Below are 17,785 nucleotides of genomic sequence, written 5' to 3'. Positions count from 1 at the left end.
TTTTGAGAATTCAGCTAGGAAGAGGCAATTAGGAGACTGAGGTGTGTGTGTGTGTGTGTGTGTGTGTGTGTGTGTGTGTGTGTGTGTGTGTGTGTGTGTGTGTGTGAGAGAGAGAGAAAGAGAGAGAGAGAGAGAGAGAGAGAGAGAGAGAGAGAGAGAGAGAGAGAGAGAGAGAGAAATTGTTATAGTATTTTTTGCTGAAAATAAGCTAGCTAGGAGGTCAGAGCTTTAAAAAAAAAAAAAGGAAAATCACTAGATTTTTTTAAACTTCCCAGGGAATACAAAGAATATTTATAAAGGGATTCCTCTGGGTAATGATTAAAGTAGCAGGGGGGCAAGTACTGAAGATCTAAGGAAAAGATTTGGAAGAAATAATCTAGACTACAAAGTTTCATATGGGGAAGATGACACTAAAAGGGGTTAATGGCAAGTAAAAGTGACATAACTTTGTTTGCCAGAACAGAATCACCTAACTTCATTATTGATAAATTCATGCATATTAAATCCAAAAATTAATTAGATAATACAAAATATTGATATAGATTGATTAAATATTTCCTTTAGTTATCCTTCATGTTAAATTTGAATTTTTTTCTTTCCAATGAGAGGAATATCAATTTTTGGGAGTATAATACTACAATGACATGCCTGAGAATAGTTAATACTGAATCTTGTAGAAAATATCCCATTTTCAAAAAAAAACTATTTATATATAACATGTGTATATGTACAAATTTATACACATATTAATAAAATGATTTGTAACTTGCTAGTCTTGTTTAATTTTACTGAAGCTAAAAATCATCATTAACATACAATAAGGACAAACTTTAACTGGCTGAGAAATTATATTGTAATATTTGATATAGAGTATCCCAAAAGTTTTAATGTAGTTATAAGCTTTAATAGTTTACAGCTGTACTAAGAACCTTGGAATATCCTATATTTCCCTCTTCTGACCAATTTTTCATATATATACAAATATATTCGAAGAAAAATGGTATCATGTGTCAGTCTTTTTTTTTTCTCATTGTATGGTTCCTTTTAAAAAATGAACTTGATTATCATAAAAACTTGAGTTTTTAAATTTTTAAATTCTCATTTAAAATATTTCAAAGTTATCACTGTTCCATATAATAAGACTATAAAATAACCTGGATGCACCTTTGCATTTTGCCCCAGAATCCTTTCTCCTCTAGTATGGTATCTTGCTTTCTCTGTTGAATCCACTTGTCTACTCCTGTACTACATAAAATATAACTTTTCCCTCAGTAGCCCCTAACCTTTGTCTAGGGCAGCTATACTTTTGATTTTCATCAAAATCTTTTTTATTGTAGGAAACATGGTATCAGAACAGGAGAATTAAAAGGGATAATGATTAGGTGTGGAGAGTTCATATTAGCATGGTATAACAACATTTATTTCCATATTATGAATTATCATTAATGAAAATGAAATGGTAGCTGTAGCCTCTTTGGAGATCAAATAGACAAGGTCTCAGGATAAACTATTAACTCTCATGGAGTGGAACTAATATATAAATTTGTGTATGTAAAAACAAAACATTAATTAACCCACCATACTTCCCTCCAAAGAATTTTAAATCTGTTTTGGAGATCCTTGTTTCCTAAATTATTAACTTTTTTATACTTAGTATATAAAAAAAATGCCTTTATAACTGCAACATTACTACTTATCATTAATTTTATCATATTGACTATGTTAGCATAAAAATACTAGAATATACTATAATGTGCTCTAAGGAAATGTTTGGGATTCCCTTATTGTAATTTAATTTAATTTAAAATAAATCTTTTTTTTTAAATCAAACTGAAGAGCTTAGTTTCTTTTTTTTTTTTTTTTAGTGAGACAATTGGGGTTAAGTGACTTGCCCAGGGTCACACAGCTAGTAAGTGTTAAGTGTCTGAGGCCAGATTCGAACTCAGGTACTCCTGACTGCAGGGCTGGTGTTCTATCCACTGCACCACCTAGCTGCCCCCAGTTTCTTATTTTTGATACAAGTATCAAAATATCCCATTTTACATTGTACCAAATGAAAACAGAGACTATCATTTCTTTTATCATCCATTAAGTTCTTTTGTCTACCCTCAAGTACTTGAAAAGAGCTGTTTCAGAATAAAGATGTAAGACCATACTTACCTGTCTATAAGGCCACATAAGTCTATTTGAAGGTCACTGAAATTCCCAAAGATGCTCTGTTGTACCATAATCAGATCAACAACTTTGTTGCTAATGGAAATCTGTCTCATACATCCCTGAAAACCATCAAAAGAATTTTTACATTCGTAGTCAGAGCTGATATTAGGACAACCTGAATATAAAAAAAGAAGAAAAAAATCATTGTAGTAGTAGTAGTAGTAGTAGTAGTAGTAGTAGTAGTAGTAGTAGTAGTAGTAGTAGTAGTAGTAGTAGCAGTAGTAGTAGTAGGAGCAGTAGAAGAAGCAGCAGCATTAGTACCAGTAATATTAGTAGTATAGTAGTAATAATGTAGTTGTAGATGTAATGATGATACCAATTAAAATTATAATAATTATCATTATAGCAAAAAGATTATTAGACAAGATTTATGACAGGAAAGACTAATTTTCTTTGTAAACTGAAAGCTGATGGAAAAATCTTGATTTTTATAATCACATATTTCTATTTTAACAAGTAATGTAAGTACATTTTAACAAGTAATGTAAGTACATTATAATCACATTTTTCTATTTTAACAAGTAATGTAAATACAAGGAAAGTATACTTTCCTAGCATTATGATTTTCACATCCCAAGTTAGGAAATTACAAAGAAAAGGTTGTGTTAAGATCTGAAGGAAGTCAAATCAGGGGGTTCATTTAGTTCGGGCAAAGTTTGAATTCTCTTTAAGAACAAGTCATAAAAATTAGATTTTTGTTAAATTAACATGCTGTATAGAGATAGAAATTGATTTTAAAGTAGATTTTAAATGAGAGAGGTAATTTCGTTTAGGATTTGTGGAAATCACAAGGTGTAGAAAGTGCTATTAAATCAATATTGTAGCCAGATTCTATCTCTAAATATTAAGAAAAGAAAAAGACAACAAAATAAAATAAAAGCAATGTACTGAATCTCTGTACATATATTGATACATTTTAAATGGACCAATGAGGTACCTGATTTATACCTTCACTTCATGATTCTATTTCATATTGCTTTTTTTATATTCTTTGCAGTTGTTTCAACATCAACATGATGAGAAAGAGATGTAATCAATGGAAATAAAATGAGGGTAGTATACAATCAAAAGGATGTTGCTATAAAGTAAAGGGATTATGCAGCTATTTCTAAATGAATACTATATGAAAAATAGAGAGAAAGGTATCTTATTCTTTTATATATCTATATATAGAGATATGTGTATATATACATATATGTGTGTGAATGTATCTATATGATATTTAAGGGGGGAATGGTTTGAAATAATTATTTTCTTGCTTTGAAATACAAATATTTATGGATTACTGATAATACTCAAACAACATGATTGGTTTTCTTTCCTCAAAACCCATACTATTTTCTGATTTTCTTTCAGATCAATGTTCCTACAAGAATTATACATGATTTTATTTATAGTATTCTTAGGACAAAATAATTTTGCATAATATAAAGTATCATACAAAATTGTATTGTCAATACAGTGTTATTAATTACCATTCATTTTAATAAGCTTTTATAAAGTGCCTATTATGTACTAGGCATTGAGCTAGAAACTAGAGAGAAAAATGAAAAAAATGAGTCTCTTCCCTCAAGGAGCTTACATTCTATTGAAGAAAAATAACAATTAATTAATCTCTCTCTCTCCCTCTCTCTGTCTCTCTTTCTCTACCTCCTTCCCTCCCTCCCTTTCTCATTTCTTTAAATCATTCAAAATATCCTGATGTGATTCTATGCTTTCTTTGGAGTCCACATAGTTTTCTGCTTCATCAAGTGTCAATTAATTTAATTTTCTCTTGCAATATTTATTCATAGATGTACTCATTTCAGTTCTGGAGGCCACATTCACTTATTATTAATATTTTCACTATTGTTTTTTCTACTGATGCTCAAGGTCTTCAACTGAATTTTCTTCCTCTTGATATTTTCTGTAATTTCAGACTTTGTTTCCCTTATTTTTCCCTACTGCTCACTTTCTGACAACCTCTTCTTCCATAGGGGATTCCCTGAGTTTGTATCTCAAAGTTGTCTCAACCTCCTTCCAAGGCTATTTCTATAGTTACCCAGCCTTCATCTCTGCCCCAAGTTACTTATGGGGACAGAATTGGTATCTACTACTAGAGGCAGGGCTTTTTTACTTAGGCTTAGTGGAATACCACAGAGCAACACACAAATGTCCTACCCAAGTTTCCTCCCTTCTGTGACTGAGTTCTATTGGCAGGCTGCTGCTTGAGCAAGCTCCTACCTTTTGGATTTCCAAATCACTGAGGTGGAAGGGGAGATATAGAGTTGAATTTTGTTTCAATTCCATGATTTGTATTGTGTAGGCTTACCTTTGGGGTTTTAACTTAGGGTTGTTAAGGTCGAACATTGTGGAAATAGCTGTAATTGCTTTATCTTTTTTAAATAATTCCTATTTTGGAGAGGTTCTAGAAGTAGTGAGGATCACAGGAAATGTCTTCCTTGGGAGAGAAGGGACATGGGAGAGGGAAATTGGAAATGGTACAAGGGTAGACGGAATATATCCTGGGAAGAAAGGTGGATGGGATATGAAACATGGCTCCCAGCAGAGTAGATACAATGAGTTAGGTGACTGTATTCATTCATTCGCCAATGACAACTCAAGTTTCAGTGTGGAATTCCAAAACTGAACAGATTAGCTCCTCCCAGGGGAAAAATGAGGAAAGTAGGGGATAAGGGAGGGGGGCGATATTATAGTTTCTGGGGAGCTTATCCATAGAGAGTTCTTCCAGATGAAGAGAAAGAAGGGTAATGTAAGGGCAAACTGGATGGGTGAAGAACACTACTCACTAATAACAGAGAGCTAATGGACTAAAATGCAGAATGAGAAAAGCATTCTAGACATGAGCTACATAGAAACTTGTTTTGTTTGAATAAGTTTATATATGATAAAAAAAGTATTATTTCTTTATTGTTTTTTCTTCTTTTGTTCTTTCTGCATTCCTTTCATTTCAGTAGTTAGAAAAAAATAAACATTTAAAAATTGAAAAAAAAATTACAATAGATCTAGAAAGGTTGTTAGACCCAAATTTGTGAGGGCTTGTTTTGATCCTGAAGGCAGAAGGAAGCCAACAGGTCCTCTTGATTAGGGAAGTGACATTGTCACACATGTGATTATAGAAAATCATTGTGACATCTATGTGAAGAATGGATTGGAGGGTAAAGAAAATGAAGATTAATAGACCAAATAGAAGGCTTTCACAATAGTTCAGGACAGAGGTGATGAGAGCCAAAACCAAAGCAGTGGTTGTGTGACTCAAAATAAGAGAGGAGATGGGAGATATTGTGGAGGCAGAAATAGCAAGATTTGGAATATGATGAGAAGGATGGTGGTGACCTCAAAAGAAACAGGGATGTTATAAAACATATGAGGGTCTTTTGATGGAAAGATACATTAGTTTTATTTGGGACATTTTGAGTTTGAGAAGCCTACAGACTGTATATTTGTAGGTGTTAAAGGAGCACTACGTATTATGGACTGGGGTTTCTGGAGAGAGCCTGGAAATGGAAAAATATATCAGCAAGTCACCTGCGTAGCCAGGCAGCTCAGCCCCTGTGAGCTTATGAGATCACCAGGAAAGAAAGTATATAATAAAGAAGACAAGTTGGCTTAAGACAGAGTTCTGGGGCAGAGTATAGTACCAACAAAACAATATCAGCCACAAGGTCAGATGAACCATAATAGCTTAGCATGCAATGCCTTATAAATTATTTTGATTTTTATTGATTTTCCACTAAAAAAAAATTGTACTAGTGAAATTTATATAAAAGGATTTATTAAAAGGATATGTGAAATGATATATTAAAATATAGGAAGAAATAACAGAGCTATGAAAAGTATAATAAGAGTAAATAGTATATTTGTTTTAAAATTATCTACTTTAAAGAAACAATAAATTAACTTAATAAATGCATTGTATAATAAAATTTTGTCATAACGAAACAATGTGGACAAGTACTTAAAATAATATTCTATTCATTAATAATATTTTGAAAATCATGCATTTGATTATGTTATGAGATGAAAATTATAGCACTTTATATTATTCATTTTTTGTATCACAAAGGGAAATAACAAAGAAATGTAAATGCATATCAACACCATGTATCTCATTTATTTTTATTTTAGTAGTATTTCCTATAAGTTTTTGGATCAGTTTTTTCCATGGTTAATTTCCATACCATTTTTTTTCTGCATTTAGTTTTCAAATTATTTAAGTAATAAAATTGTATTTATTTGTATTAACCTCATTAGCATCATTATTATAGTTTTCAGTTAATGATCTACATTTCTTATTAAAGGGAAATAAATACTTATGGAATATTTGGAAAAATACTATGGAAAAAACTATGGAGATCACTCAAAGGTTTCTGTATTTTCATTAGGTTCTCATTAATCTCATATGGCTATCAATCACTATTAAAATGAACAGGAATAAAAAGAAGAATTTAGGATTCAGCATTTTCTTAACTCCAGTACAATCTATGATAAAATCTGATGTGATAAAGCTGAGAAACTCCCATCATTAGCTTTACAATACCACATCTTTTCTAATGCTTTATAGTTCTGTAAGCTTTGTATTTCCCAAATAACATTTCTAACACAAATGGAAATTTACATTCATATTTAAAACTACAAGGCATGCTGCAGCATTGTACACTAACCTCATAAAAAAAGTTTTTTAAAAGCTTCAAACTCTGTTAGAGGCAGATTTCGAAGAGCCTCATCACTCATTTCCCCAGTTTATAAGGCTACATGCAAATAGTTGTGATGTTTCAAGTTCACCTTAGATGGATGGGATAAATTTCCAATGAAACAGGGATATTACAGTGTATAATTTTTACTAGAACTCAACAATCAATAAAGAATGTTAGGATAATAAGAGGTATGGAAACTTCCTGTTATATGATGTAGGGCAAATTGTAAAGAAATTATTTACTCAGTTCATTTCCCTTACTCCAGATGGTATTTTACTCAAATTATCCTAGAGCAAAAAGATTATGCCCATTACAGACAAAACAAAAACAAATCAAGAAGCTTCCAGGAAAAGCAAGGGGGATTTCAGAAAGGAAATGTCAAATCAGCAATGTACATTGTGCTCATTTCTTTTAAATTCAATAAACTAGGGACCAAGATAGTTGGTAGAGGTTAAGTGTAGGGATTGTATCCCATGGGCTACTCTTAAGGTATATAGTTAATGAAATAAAATAACAATAAGTTTTTCTACACTAATCCCATTTAAAGAGTAGGCTTAAAGGCACAGATTTTCTCTAGGATTTTGGCTTTAGTATAAAGCCAATATGTCTATTAGAAAGAATGGGGGCAGCTAGGTGGTGAAGTGGATAGAGCACCGGCCCTGGATTCAGGAGTACCTGAGTTCAAATCCAACCTCAGACACCTGACACTTACTAGCTGTGTGACCCTGGGCAAGTCACTTGACCCCAATTGCCTCACTTAAAAAAAAAAAAGAAAGAAAGAATGAGGAAATCTGAAAAGTTGAGTACATCCTTAGGGTGCTGGATAACTTACATTATGTTCTCCAGGAAAAAAAACAACCAAACAACAAAAAAAACCGTGAAGAATGAGAATCTAGGATATTGTCATGGTTTTACTAATCTGCCAGGACTCATGAATGGAAAATGTCATGGTAACTATCTATGGCACAATGAGCATATCTAAATGAAATAATTCCCTTTTAAAGGGAACTTAATGGTAAATGATAATTATTCTTAAATATGAATGTAAAATTATTATACATACTTTGAGGAAAATCCACTACAATGGGAAAATAGTGAAAAGTAGCATATTAATGAAGACCCTCTCTTGTGATATTTATAAAGCTTTTCTGCATCACAGTTTGTTTTTCATAAAGATAAAAGCATTCAAGAGGCCAATAGATTGTTGGCTCAGTTTGTGACATGCTATTTCAGGATAAAATAGATATATAAATTATAGAGACATCTGGAATTCTTAAAGAATGCCTTTCACCTTAGATGACTTTTAGAGGGTTGCAATAGCTACTGGAAAAGTCATTTAAACTTTCAGGACCTCAGTTTCCCCATCTGTAAAAAAGGGGGTTGGGCTCAATTACCTCTAAAAATTATACTTCAATCTGTATTCAGATACCATTAGTTCATTCTCTGTTGATGATTTGCATTTTTCATAGGTCCTTCTGATATCATCCTGATCATCATTTCTTTCATGGTTACTACTGCTAACTGTATTACCCTCCATCTTAGTCCCTCCCCTTGACATTTACTCTATTTTCTATCTTCCTTCACTCTATCCCTCCTAAAAAGTATTTTGATTTTTACTTCCCCCTCCCCCAATCTACCCTTCCTCCCATTGTCTCCCCATCCCCATCTCCTTCCCAACCCACTTTTCCTTGGGTCATAAAATATTACTATACCCACTTGAGTGTGTATGTTATTCCCTCTTTGAGCCAATTCTGATAAGAATTAGGCTTATTCACTCCCCCGCTCCTTCCCCATTATCCCCTCAACTCCATAAGCTTTTTCTTTTTTTCTCTTATGTGAGCTACTTTACCCCCTTCCAACTCTGCCTTTCACTTTCTTCCAGTGCATTCCTCTTACCCCTTAACTTTATTTTGCAGATGTCATCGCGGGTCAGCTAGTTGACACAGTGGACAAAGCAGAAGCCCTGGGCGCAGAAATAAGCCACCCCACCCTGCCTGCCCCACAAAAAAAAAAAGGATAAACAAAAAATAAATGATTTACAGATATCATCCATTCTTGTTCAATTCACATCTGTGCCCTCTGCCTAAGAATATTCCTTTCTCCTGCCTAATACTGATAAAGATCTTATGAGTTAGAAATATTATCTTCCCATGTAGGAATGTAAACAGTTCAATCTTTTAATATCACTCATTATTTCTTTTTCCTATTTACCTTTTTATGCTTCTCTAGGGTCTAATATTTGAAAGTCAAATTTTCTATTCAGTTCAGATCTTTTCATCACAAATGCCTGAAAGTTCTCTTTTTCATTGAATTCCCATGTTTTTCCCCTGAAAGATTATACTCCGTTTTCCTGGGTAGGTGATTTTTGTCTGTTGTCCAGTTCTGTTGCCCTCCAGAATATCATATTCCACGCCCTCTGGTCCTTCAATGTAGATGCTGCTAGATCTTGTGTTATCCTTACTGTAGCTCCACAGTACTTTAATTCCTTGTTGCTAGCTGCTTGCAATACTTTCTCCTTGACCTGGGATCTCTGGAATTTGGCTATAATATTCCTGGAAGTTTTCCTTTTGGGATCTCTTTCAGGAGATGATGGGGGAATTCTTTCAATTTCTATTTTATCTTCTACTTCTGAACTATCAGGGCAATTTTCCCTGATAATATCTTGGAAGATGATTCCTAACTCTTATTTTGTTCGTGGCTTTCAGGTAGTCCAATGATTTTCAAATTATCTCTCCTGGATCTATTTTCCAGGTCAGCTATTTTAAGGAGATATTTCATATTGCCCTCTATTTTTTTTTATTCAATTGGATTTGCTTTACTGTGTCTTGGTTTCTCATATAATCGTTAGCTTCCATTTATTCAATCCTAATTCATAGACAATTATTTTCTTTAGAGAGCTTCTGTATCTCCTTTCCCATTTAACTTTTCAAGCTGTTGAATTTTTTCTCATGACTCTCCTGCACTGCCCTCATTTCTCTTTCCATTCTTTCCTCCATCTCTCTAAATATTCCTTCTATCTTTCCTACTTTCTCTTCAAAGTCCCTTTTTGTTAATTTTTTTTATATATATTTGACAGGGCAATGAGGGTTAAGTGACTTGCCCAGGGTCACACAGCTAGTAAATGTCAATTGTCTGAGGCTGGATTTGAACTCTGGTCTTCCTGAATCCAAGACCAGAGTCTTCAGAGCTCTATCTACTGCGTCACCTAGCTGCCCCTCAAAGTCCCTTTTGAGTGCTTCCAAGGTCTGAGTCCAATTCATACTTTTCCTGGAAGCTTTGGATGTTTGAACTTTGACTTTGTTATTGTCTTCTTCTGAGGGTGTATTCTGGTGTACTTTGCCCCCCTCCCCCCAAAAAAGCTTTCAATACTCCACTGTTTTCTTTGCCTACTCATCTCAACCCAGAAGAAAATGACTAATTGAAATCTGATTTTCTATGGTGGGAAACTTGGTGTGCCTGTTCCCCTCCCCCACTGGGCCACCACCACTTGATTTGTCCCACTGGTTCAGAACCAGGGCCCATCTCCCCAACTCTAGCAAAGACTGCAGCTACTTCACCCTGGCCAACTGCTGAACCCCCTCACCCATCTGTGAGCTGAGCCTCAGAAGAAGCCACTGGCCCCAAAGACTCCAAGGCACTGGAAATGTGGTATATTCCTAGCTTGGTCTGGACCCTGAGCTAAGCTCCTCTTTCAGTCTGATCAGCAGGTCATCCCAGTTGCCATCTTTGGCTGGAAAATAATCTCACTCTGTTTTTATGTGAGTTAGGCTGCTCTAGCTTTTTTTCTTTGTTTTGGGGTTTATTAATCTTATTATTTGGCAGTGAGTAGACTGGTTTATTGGGAGCTTACAGGAATCATAGCCTCTCTTCTTTAATCTTGGCTCTGCCTCCTAGGTTGGTTCTTCAATAACAAACATAGCCTGTCACCAGGCAATATCTTTTGATGTCTTTACACTTTGGTAGAACCAAGCTTAGCTTGTACTGCATTAAAATATATTGAGATCCCAGGCTCACCCTCTACAACATGATAAATGATCTGGTCAAGAATTCATAGGAGAAAAGCAAAACATTTTTTTAAAAGAAAATGAGGGGCAGCTAGGTGGTGTAGTGGATAGATTACCAACCCTGGAGTTAGGAGGACCTGAGTTCAAACCAGAACCTCAGACACTTGACACTTACTAGCTATGTGACCTTGGGCATGTCACTTAACCCCAGTTGCCTCACCAAAAGGAAAAAAAAATGAAATGAAACAAATAATTTCACTGAACAATATGAAAGTGAAAGAAAAACAACTATCTAAAAATTACTGCGATCAGCCTATTTATATCAAGGTAAGAGCCCTTCAGATAATCCATATCCTTCCGCTAGAAAGAAAATAGCTAGTTTATCATTAGAGGATGTGTAAAAAATTAAACTGCTTCATTCAATATGAAAAAAAAAACTACTATAGGAACATAAAATACTATTGACAATAATAAAATTCAAGCAGGTTATGGGATATTCCTGTACTGTAAGAAGTAATGAATAAAATTCATATAGAGAAGCATGGAAAAATTATATGAATTGATGCAGAGTGAAGAAAGCAGAGCCAAGAGAATAATATACATAATTACTATGAAAATATAAATGGAAGGAATAAAATAACAAAATAATACAAAGTGAATGTTGCAGAATTATAAGAATGGCCACAAAGATTAATTATTAGAAGACATCTTTCCCCTACTTCTTGAATGGTGGGAGGTCTGTGAGTATGGAACATTGTATTTTTAGATTTACTGTCAATATATTAATCAGTTTGGCTGATTTATTTTCTCTTGTTCCTCTTCTTTTTTCTTAAGAAATGGATTAGATAAGATAACAGTCTGGAAGGAGAGATGGGGACAGGTAAAGGAAGAAATCTATATTATATAAAATCCAAATATGTCAAAATACTTTTTCCCTAAGAAAAAGCAAATTGAGAAAAACAGATTCCATCAAGAGTTAATGTGAAAAGAGTAAGTTATTAGGTTCACATCTAATGTGATTACTTATGAGGCAGGATGTACTGTAATTCTTTTACCTCTCATCTGTTTCCACCATTAAAATACAAAACAAAACAAAAATCATTGAAAAATAATTAATATGGAAGGTTCCATGAAAAAATCTAAATAAAAGGGACATGAGAATAATTTTTTTTTTTGCAGTGCAGTGGGGGTTAAGTGACTTGCCCAGGGTCACACAGCTAGTAAGTGTCAAGTGTCTGAGGCCGGATTTGAACTCAGGTACTCCTGAATCTAGGGCCGGTGCTTAATCCACTGTGCCATCTAGCTGCCCCGAGAATAATATTTTAAGAAAGTAAGCTTTTTTCCCAGTCCTGACAAATGATAGGCCCAAAAGGCAAAATGAAATCAGAAAGTCTGTTTAGAATCAAGATTTAAGTAACAGAATTTCTACTTATTCAATTATTTCTTAAGGATAATAGTTCTAATTTTCCCCTATAAGTCTACTCAATGTCTCATCATACAGTGAAAATGTCCTTGAGTTCTCAAAGGCTATGCAGGTGGGATTTGAGGCTCTGACAATGTAGGAAGGCTTCAAAAACAAGTCTATTGATAGACTACATTTATATTGTCTGGGTACTAACCAAGTATGTTCAGAGAAGGTGAGTACCAATGCAGCCAGAAAGTGATGAGATGAAGTTTGGATAATAGCTACTCTCAAAAACCATATACAAAAATATAGAGGGGTTATGATCTGTATAAATAAAGGGAGTACTTCATCCCAATGAACTGAAACTCATGAAATAATGAAGCATAAATTATCTTTCTGGGGAAATGATCACAATGACAAAGCATTTGTTGTTAATTTAACTAAACTGTTGAAGAAACAGACAGCCATTATGTCTTTCATAAATCTTGCATATGGTGATTCAAGAAAACTTACATAAACGAAGGGCTTTGTGTAGCAGAGCCTACTTCAGCCTACTACTGCTAAGTGACTTAATTGTCCTTAAAAATCTCTCAATAGGGCAACTGTTTTATTATAAGATGAAGAACCAAAAACTAATAGCTTGCATCAATTATAGAGGCTTATTTGTTAGCATGGCAATGTTCTAATTCCATTAAGTCCAAAATTTCTATTTGCCAATCACATTGAAAGACTTTTTGGCAATTTTCTTTCCTATATAATAACTCAAAGACTGTTTGATTTGTCCACACAGCTGTGCTGTAGGGCCTCACCAATCGCTACCTGACGGGGCCAAGTTAAGGGCATCTAAAAACATTAGGACTGACAAAATCAGCATCCAGATGGATAGATGTTCTGGTGTTTCTGCACTAACTCCCAAGGCCATTCTTTCCTTAGTTGTGATAATATAGACCTACTTCAGAATGCATAAAAGTCTTAAACAAATGTTCTGGAACTTTATTTTCTCTGTTATTTGATTAATTAGTTATCTGCTATCCCAAACTAAGGAGGGTAGAGTACTCCTCACACTATAGAAATGACATACCTATCACTTTAATTAGTCATATGAGATGAATCTCTCTATCTTAATATTCTCTGGTGTTAGAAATGGGATACTTAATAGTATATTTATTGGTCAATTCATTGATATTAGGTTTCTGAAGTATAGGTTTTGTCTTCCAGCAAGTGTTTGTTTAAGTATGTGTGTCAGTCTGCATCCCATTCTTTAAAATCCACTGCAAGTCTCACAAGATGACTGTTAAAGCATTCCCCCTAACTCTACTGTATGTGCTACAAACCAGCAAATCTCAGTTACCTCTAACTAATTGAAAACCCTTAGTGGTCATAATCTGGCATGATCTGAAAGCAGAGGCAAGGCAACTTGCTGAAACTTGGTTTCAATGATATCCTCTCATTCTCTAGTATTTAGTATTATGGAGACTTAGACTAGGTCTAAGTGCTCCGTATTGAAGCATAGAGGTTCCTTTCACTCTTTCAGCTCCTTCACCTGATTCCACAAATCCTGTGGCTATTAGTCTATCTATACCTCAGTGATTAAAGATGGAGTCTTGGTGATTAGTAGCAAGAAACATGACTTCTAACTAAAACCTGTGCTCCTATATATCATTGAAGGAAGGTCTGGGGACCTTGTTTTCTTTTTCTTTTTCATTTTTCTTTTCTTTTCTTTTTTCTTTTTTTTTTTTTTTTTGCAGGGCAATGAGGGTTAAGTGACTTGCCAGGGTCACACAGCTAGTAAGTGTCATGAGTCTGAGGCCAGATTTGAACTCAGGTCCTCCTGAATCCAAGGAGGGTGCTTTATCCACTGTACCACCTGGCTGCCCCCTGGGGTGCTTCTTAGATCAATTCTTTCACAAACCAGAAAAGTATTCCAAAGTTCAATAAAAATCAAGAAAGGGAGGTGCATGAGACAAGGGTACTAATTAAGAAGCTATTGCAATATTAAAGATGATGATGCATATGTGCATATAAAGAGTTTAATTTGAAAATGCCATGAAGTTAGAAATTACAAGATCTAGCATCTGATTGGATATGTGGGTTGAGTGAAAGTATGAATCTAGAGGATAGGAAAAAAGGTAGTATAGGGGCAGCTAGGTGGTACAGTGGATAAATCACCCACCTTGGATTCAGGAGGACCTGAGTTCAAATATGGCCTCAGACACTTGACACTTACTAGCTGTGTGACCCTGGGCAAGTCACTTAACCCTCATTGCCCCATGAAAGAAAAAAAGAAAGGAAGGAAGGAAGGAAGGAAGGAAGGAAGGAAGGAAGGAAGGGAGGGAGGGAGGAAGGAAGGAAGGAAGGAAGGAAGGAAGGAAGGAAGGAAGGAAGGAAGGAAGGAAGGAAGGAAGGAAGGAAGGAAGGAAGGAAGGAAGGAAGGAAGGAAGGAAGGAAGGAAGGAAGGAAGGAAGGAAGGAAGGAAGGAAGGAAGGAAGGAAGGAAAAACGTAGTACTTGCAATCAATAGAGAAATTCAGAAGAATGATAAATTTGTTGAGAAATAAAAGTTCTGTTTTGGACATTGAATTTGAGATGTTTACAGGACATGCTGCTTAAACTGTCCAAGAGAAAACTGGTGATGAAGGACATGTACTTTGAAGAGAATTTGATCTGGAAATGATAGATCTGGGAGTCATCAGCCTAGAAATAATAAATCCTTGTGAGTCAGTGTGGTCACCAAGAGTTAGAGCATAAAGAGAGAATGTAAGAGTGTCCATGACTTTGACATGGAATGTAGTGAATGTTAATCCAGTAAAGGAGACTGAGAAGGAGTGGTCCTTCAAATGATCCTAAGTAGTTATAGAGGACAACCATGGGCCTACATGGATAATAACTCAGGTATCCCAACAACCATTCACTGTGACATCTAATACCTTGGTTTAGGCTATACTAGCTCCCACAGTCAGCTGTCCTTGGAAGATAATGCAAAAGTTCTCATAGCTCCATACCTTCTACATATTAAGCTTCTGTCGGGTCCCTTCAAACTTCTTTAAATGGAGAACCTAATGATATACAAGAATCAATCTGGGATCTGACTAAGAACCTCCCTTCCTGTGAAAGAGGTAGGAAGGGGGAAGAAAGAACTCCGAGAGTGATGAGAGAGAGAGAGAGAGAGAGAGAGAGAGAGAGAGAGAGAGAGAGAGAGAGAGAGAAAGAGAGAGGAGCTGGTGGTGGTTGACCTCTGGACCAAACCAGGAGACACTGCATAGCTGATTCTCCCTAGAACTACAGATACCAGGTGGTGGTGAGTTTGTGTTGTTGAAGCGAGGCTGGTTCTTTAGGCCAGCTGAGCTGAAAGCAAGTTTAGGGTTTGAGTCAGTTTTTGTTTGAGCCAAGCTGTTCTGAGTAGCTGAGGAAACAGAGCTTATTCGAGGTACCTGGGGGCCTTTTTACCCTAGAGATTTAGATTCTAACCATCTGGGAAGGGTCATATTTTTCCCTTCCTCTATCCCCTTTCTCATTGTCCCTGACTATATTAACTTCACTTGTGTTGTAAATTTTGTTCCCATTAATAAAACCTGATTTGTTTGTGGAAAAGAGGCTGTTAATCTCCTTTCTTATCAGTCTGAGAGAAATAACTAAAGAAAAGGCAGTTTGGAAGAGAGGAAAATCTGGACCTAGAGGTCTCCCATTATTGTCTGAACCCCAATATTACAGTGAGCCGCTCAATTAATTCTCCCCATACTAAATTTGGCCTACATACTACCCTGGCCTCAAAGGTCTTGAGAAAAAGGAAACAAGACATGAAAGTTTATAATCAATGACAGGGAAAGATTTAGCCACTGGATGATCCAAGTTGTCTCAGATAACATTTGCAAAACAGTGGACAAGATGACCTGGGAACCTATTTCTCTAACATAGGCATTGTTAAAAGTTGTGGATGAGTTAGTACATTCCATTTTCCTTTTTACTATGCTCCTGATGCTATCAGGATAATAAGCCCATTTGTTGCTCAGTCATTTTCTGTCCTGCCCGACTCTTCATGGCCCCAGAGAGGGTTTTTTTTTGGAAAATATAGTGGAATGGTTTCACTTTTTTTTTTTCAGTTCATTTTACAGATGAGAAAACTGAGGCCAACAGGGTTAAATGACTTTTCTTGGCTCACACAGCTAATAAGTGAGTATCTGAGACTAGATTTGAATGAAGGTCCTCCTGATTCAAGGGCCAGCACTCTATCTTCTATGTCACCTAGCAGCTCTGAAAAATGAGCAACAGTGGAAGGGGTTTGAGACCAAGGGATAAACAGTTGAGTTAGTCTAGATTTTTTTAAGCTTCTAACAGCAACAACTGTGGCTTTCACAAATACTGTGAAATTGTTTAGTCATTTCAGTTGTGTCTGACTCTGTGTGACCCCATGTGGTGTTTTTCTTGTCTAAGACACTAGAGTAACTTCCCATTTCTTTATCCAGCTCATTTTACAGATGAGAAAACTTAGGCAAACAAGCTTAAGTGACTTGCCCAGGGTCACACAGCTACTAAGTATATGAGGTCTGATTTATACTCAGTTCTTTCTGATTCCAGGTCCAGTACTTTATCACCTATGCCACCTAGCTGGCCCTACCTAATAAAACAAAAATCTGAATAAGGACTCTTCTTTTCTATTATCACTAGGACCATTACAAGGTTTAATTTCTAGTAGTAGAGTGTGGAAAGATTTACTTGGACACACCAATGCTAAGAGAATCCTTTACTCTCACAGGTTCCTGGCTGAACACAATTACTTCTTTCTTAAAAGACATACAATCAAAACTCACAGCTTTAATCATCAAATCACAGCTACTCAACCTTTAGCAAATTGGTGTCCTAATTCCCTTGATGCATCTACCTTCCCCATCCAACAATCACTTTAAAGGGTTCCTGGCCACAATTGTCATAGTGGACTTCCTTCTGGGAGGTGTTGTCTCTATTATGTAAGAACTCCAGACATGAAATGCTACCTAGGTCAGGCATGAAATTCATGAAAGAGTGGTGTGTGAAATATACAGGAGTAGGACAAACCAGGACAAGTGTGGGAATAGCCTTTTTTTGCTGGAATATAGTAGGTAAAGGAGAATAGGAGTCTTGAAAGCTAGGTTATAGTGAGATTAGGGAATGTCATAAATGTCAGGCTAAGCAGTTTGCATTTGATTGAGTAGGCAATGGAGAGCCATTGAAGAAGATTTTTGAACAGGGAGAAGATGTGATTAGGAAGGATGTCATATACTTTAGGGAAGGTTACTTTCACAGCTGAACTAGATCAAAGAAAAGAGAATCTAGAGGCAGGGAGAAGACCTAAGAGGCTATTACAATAATCTAGAAGAGAGGAGAGAAGAGTCTGAACTAGGGCGGTGGTCAAATGAATGGAAATAAAGGACAGATTTGATCATATACAGGTACAGCCCCCCCCCCCCCGCCCCAGGGGATTCCATA

The 17,785-nt window shown here is 35.6% G+C and overlaps 1 protein-coding gene across 1 annotated transcript in view; it reads right to left on the bottom strand.

Moving 5' to 3' along the window:
- LOC122735681 (contactin-associated protein-like 4) overlaps positions 1-17,785 on the bottom strand; it is a 583,309-nt gene that overhangs the window by 148,064 nt on the left and 417,460 nt on the right. Inside the window, 1 exon segment of the mRNA XM_043977415.1 lies at positions 2,161-2,332. Coding sequence (XP_043833350.1) covers positions 2,161-2,332 — 172 coding nt within the window.

Source organism: Dromiciops gliroides, chromosome 1 (genome assembly GCF_019393635.1).
Source record: "Dromiciops gliroides isolate mDroGli1 chromosome 1, mDroGli1.pri, whole genome shotgun sequence".
NCBI lineage: Eukaryota > Metazoa > Chordata > Mammalia > Microbiotheria > Microbiotheriidae > Dromiciops > Dromiciops gliroides.
Note: the sequence above shows the minus strand (reverse complement) of the source record. Positions and strands in the feature narration are given on the sequence as shown.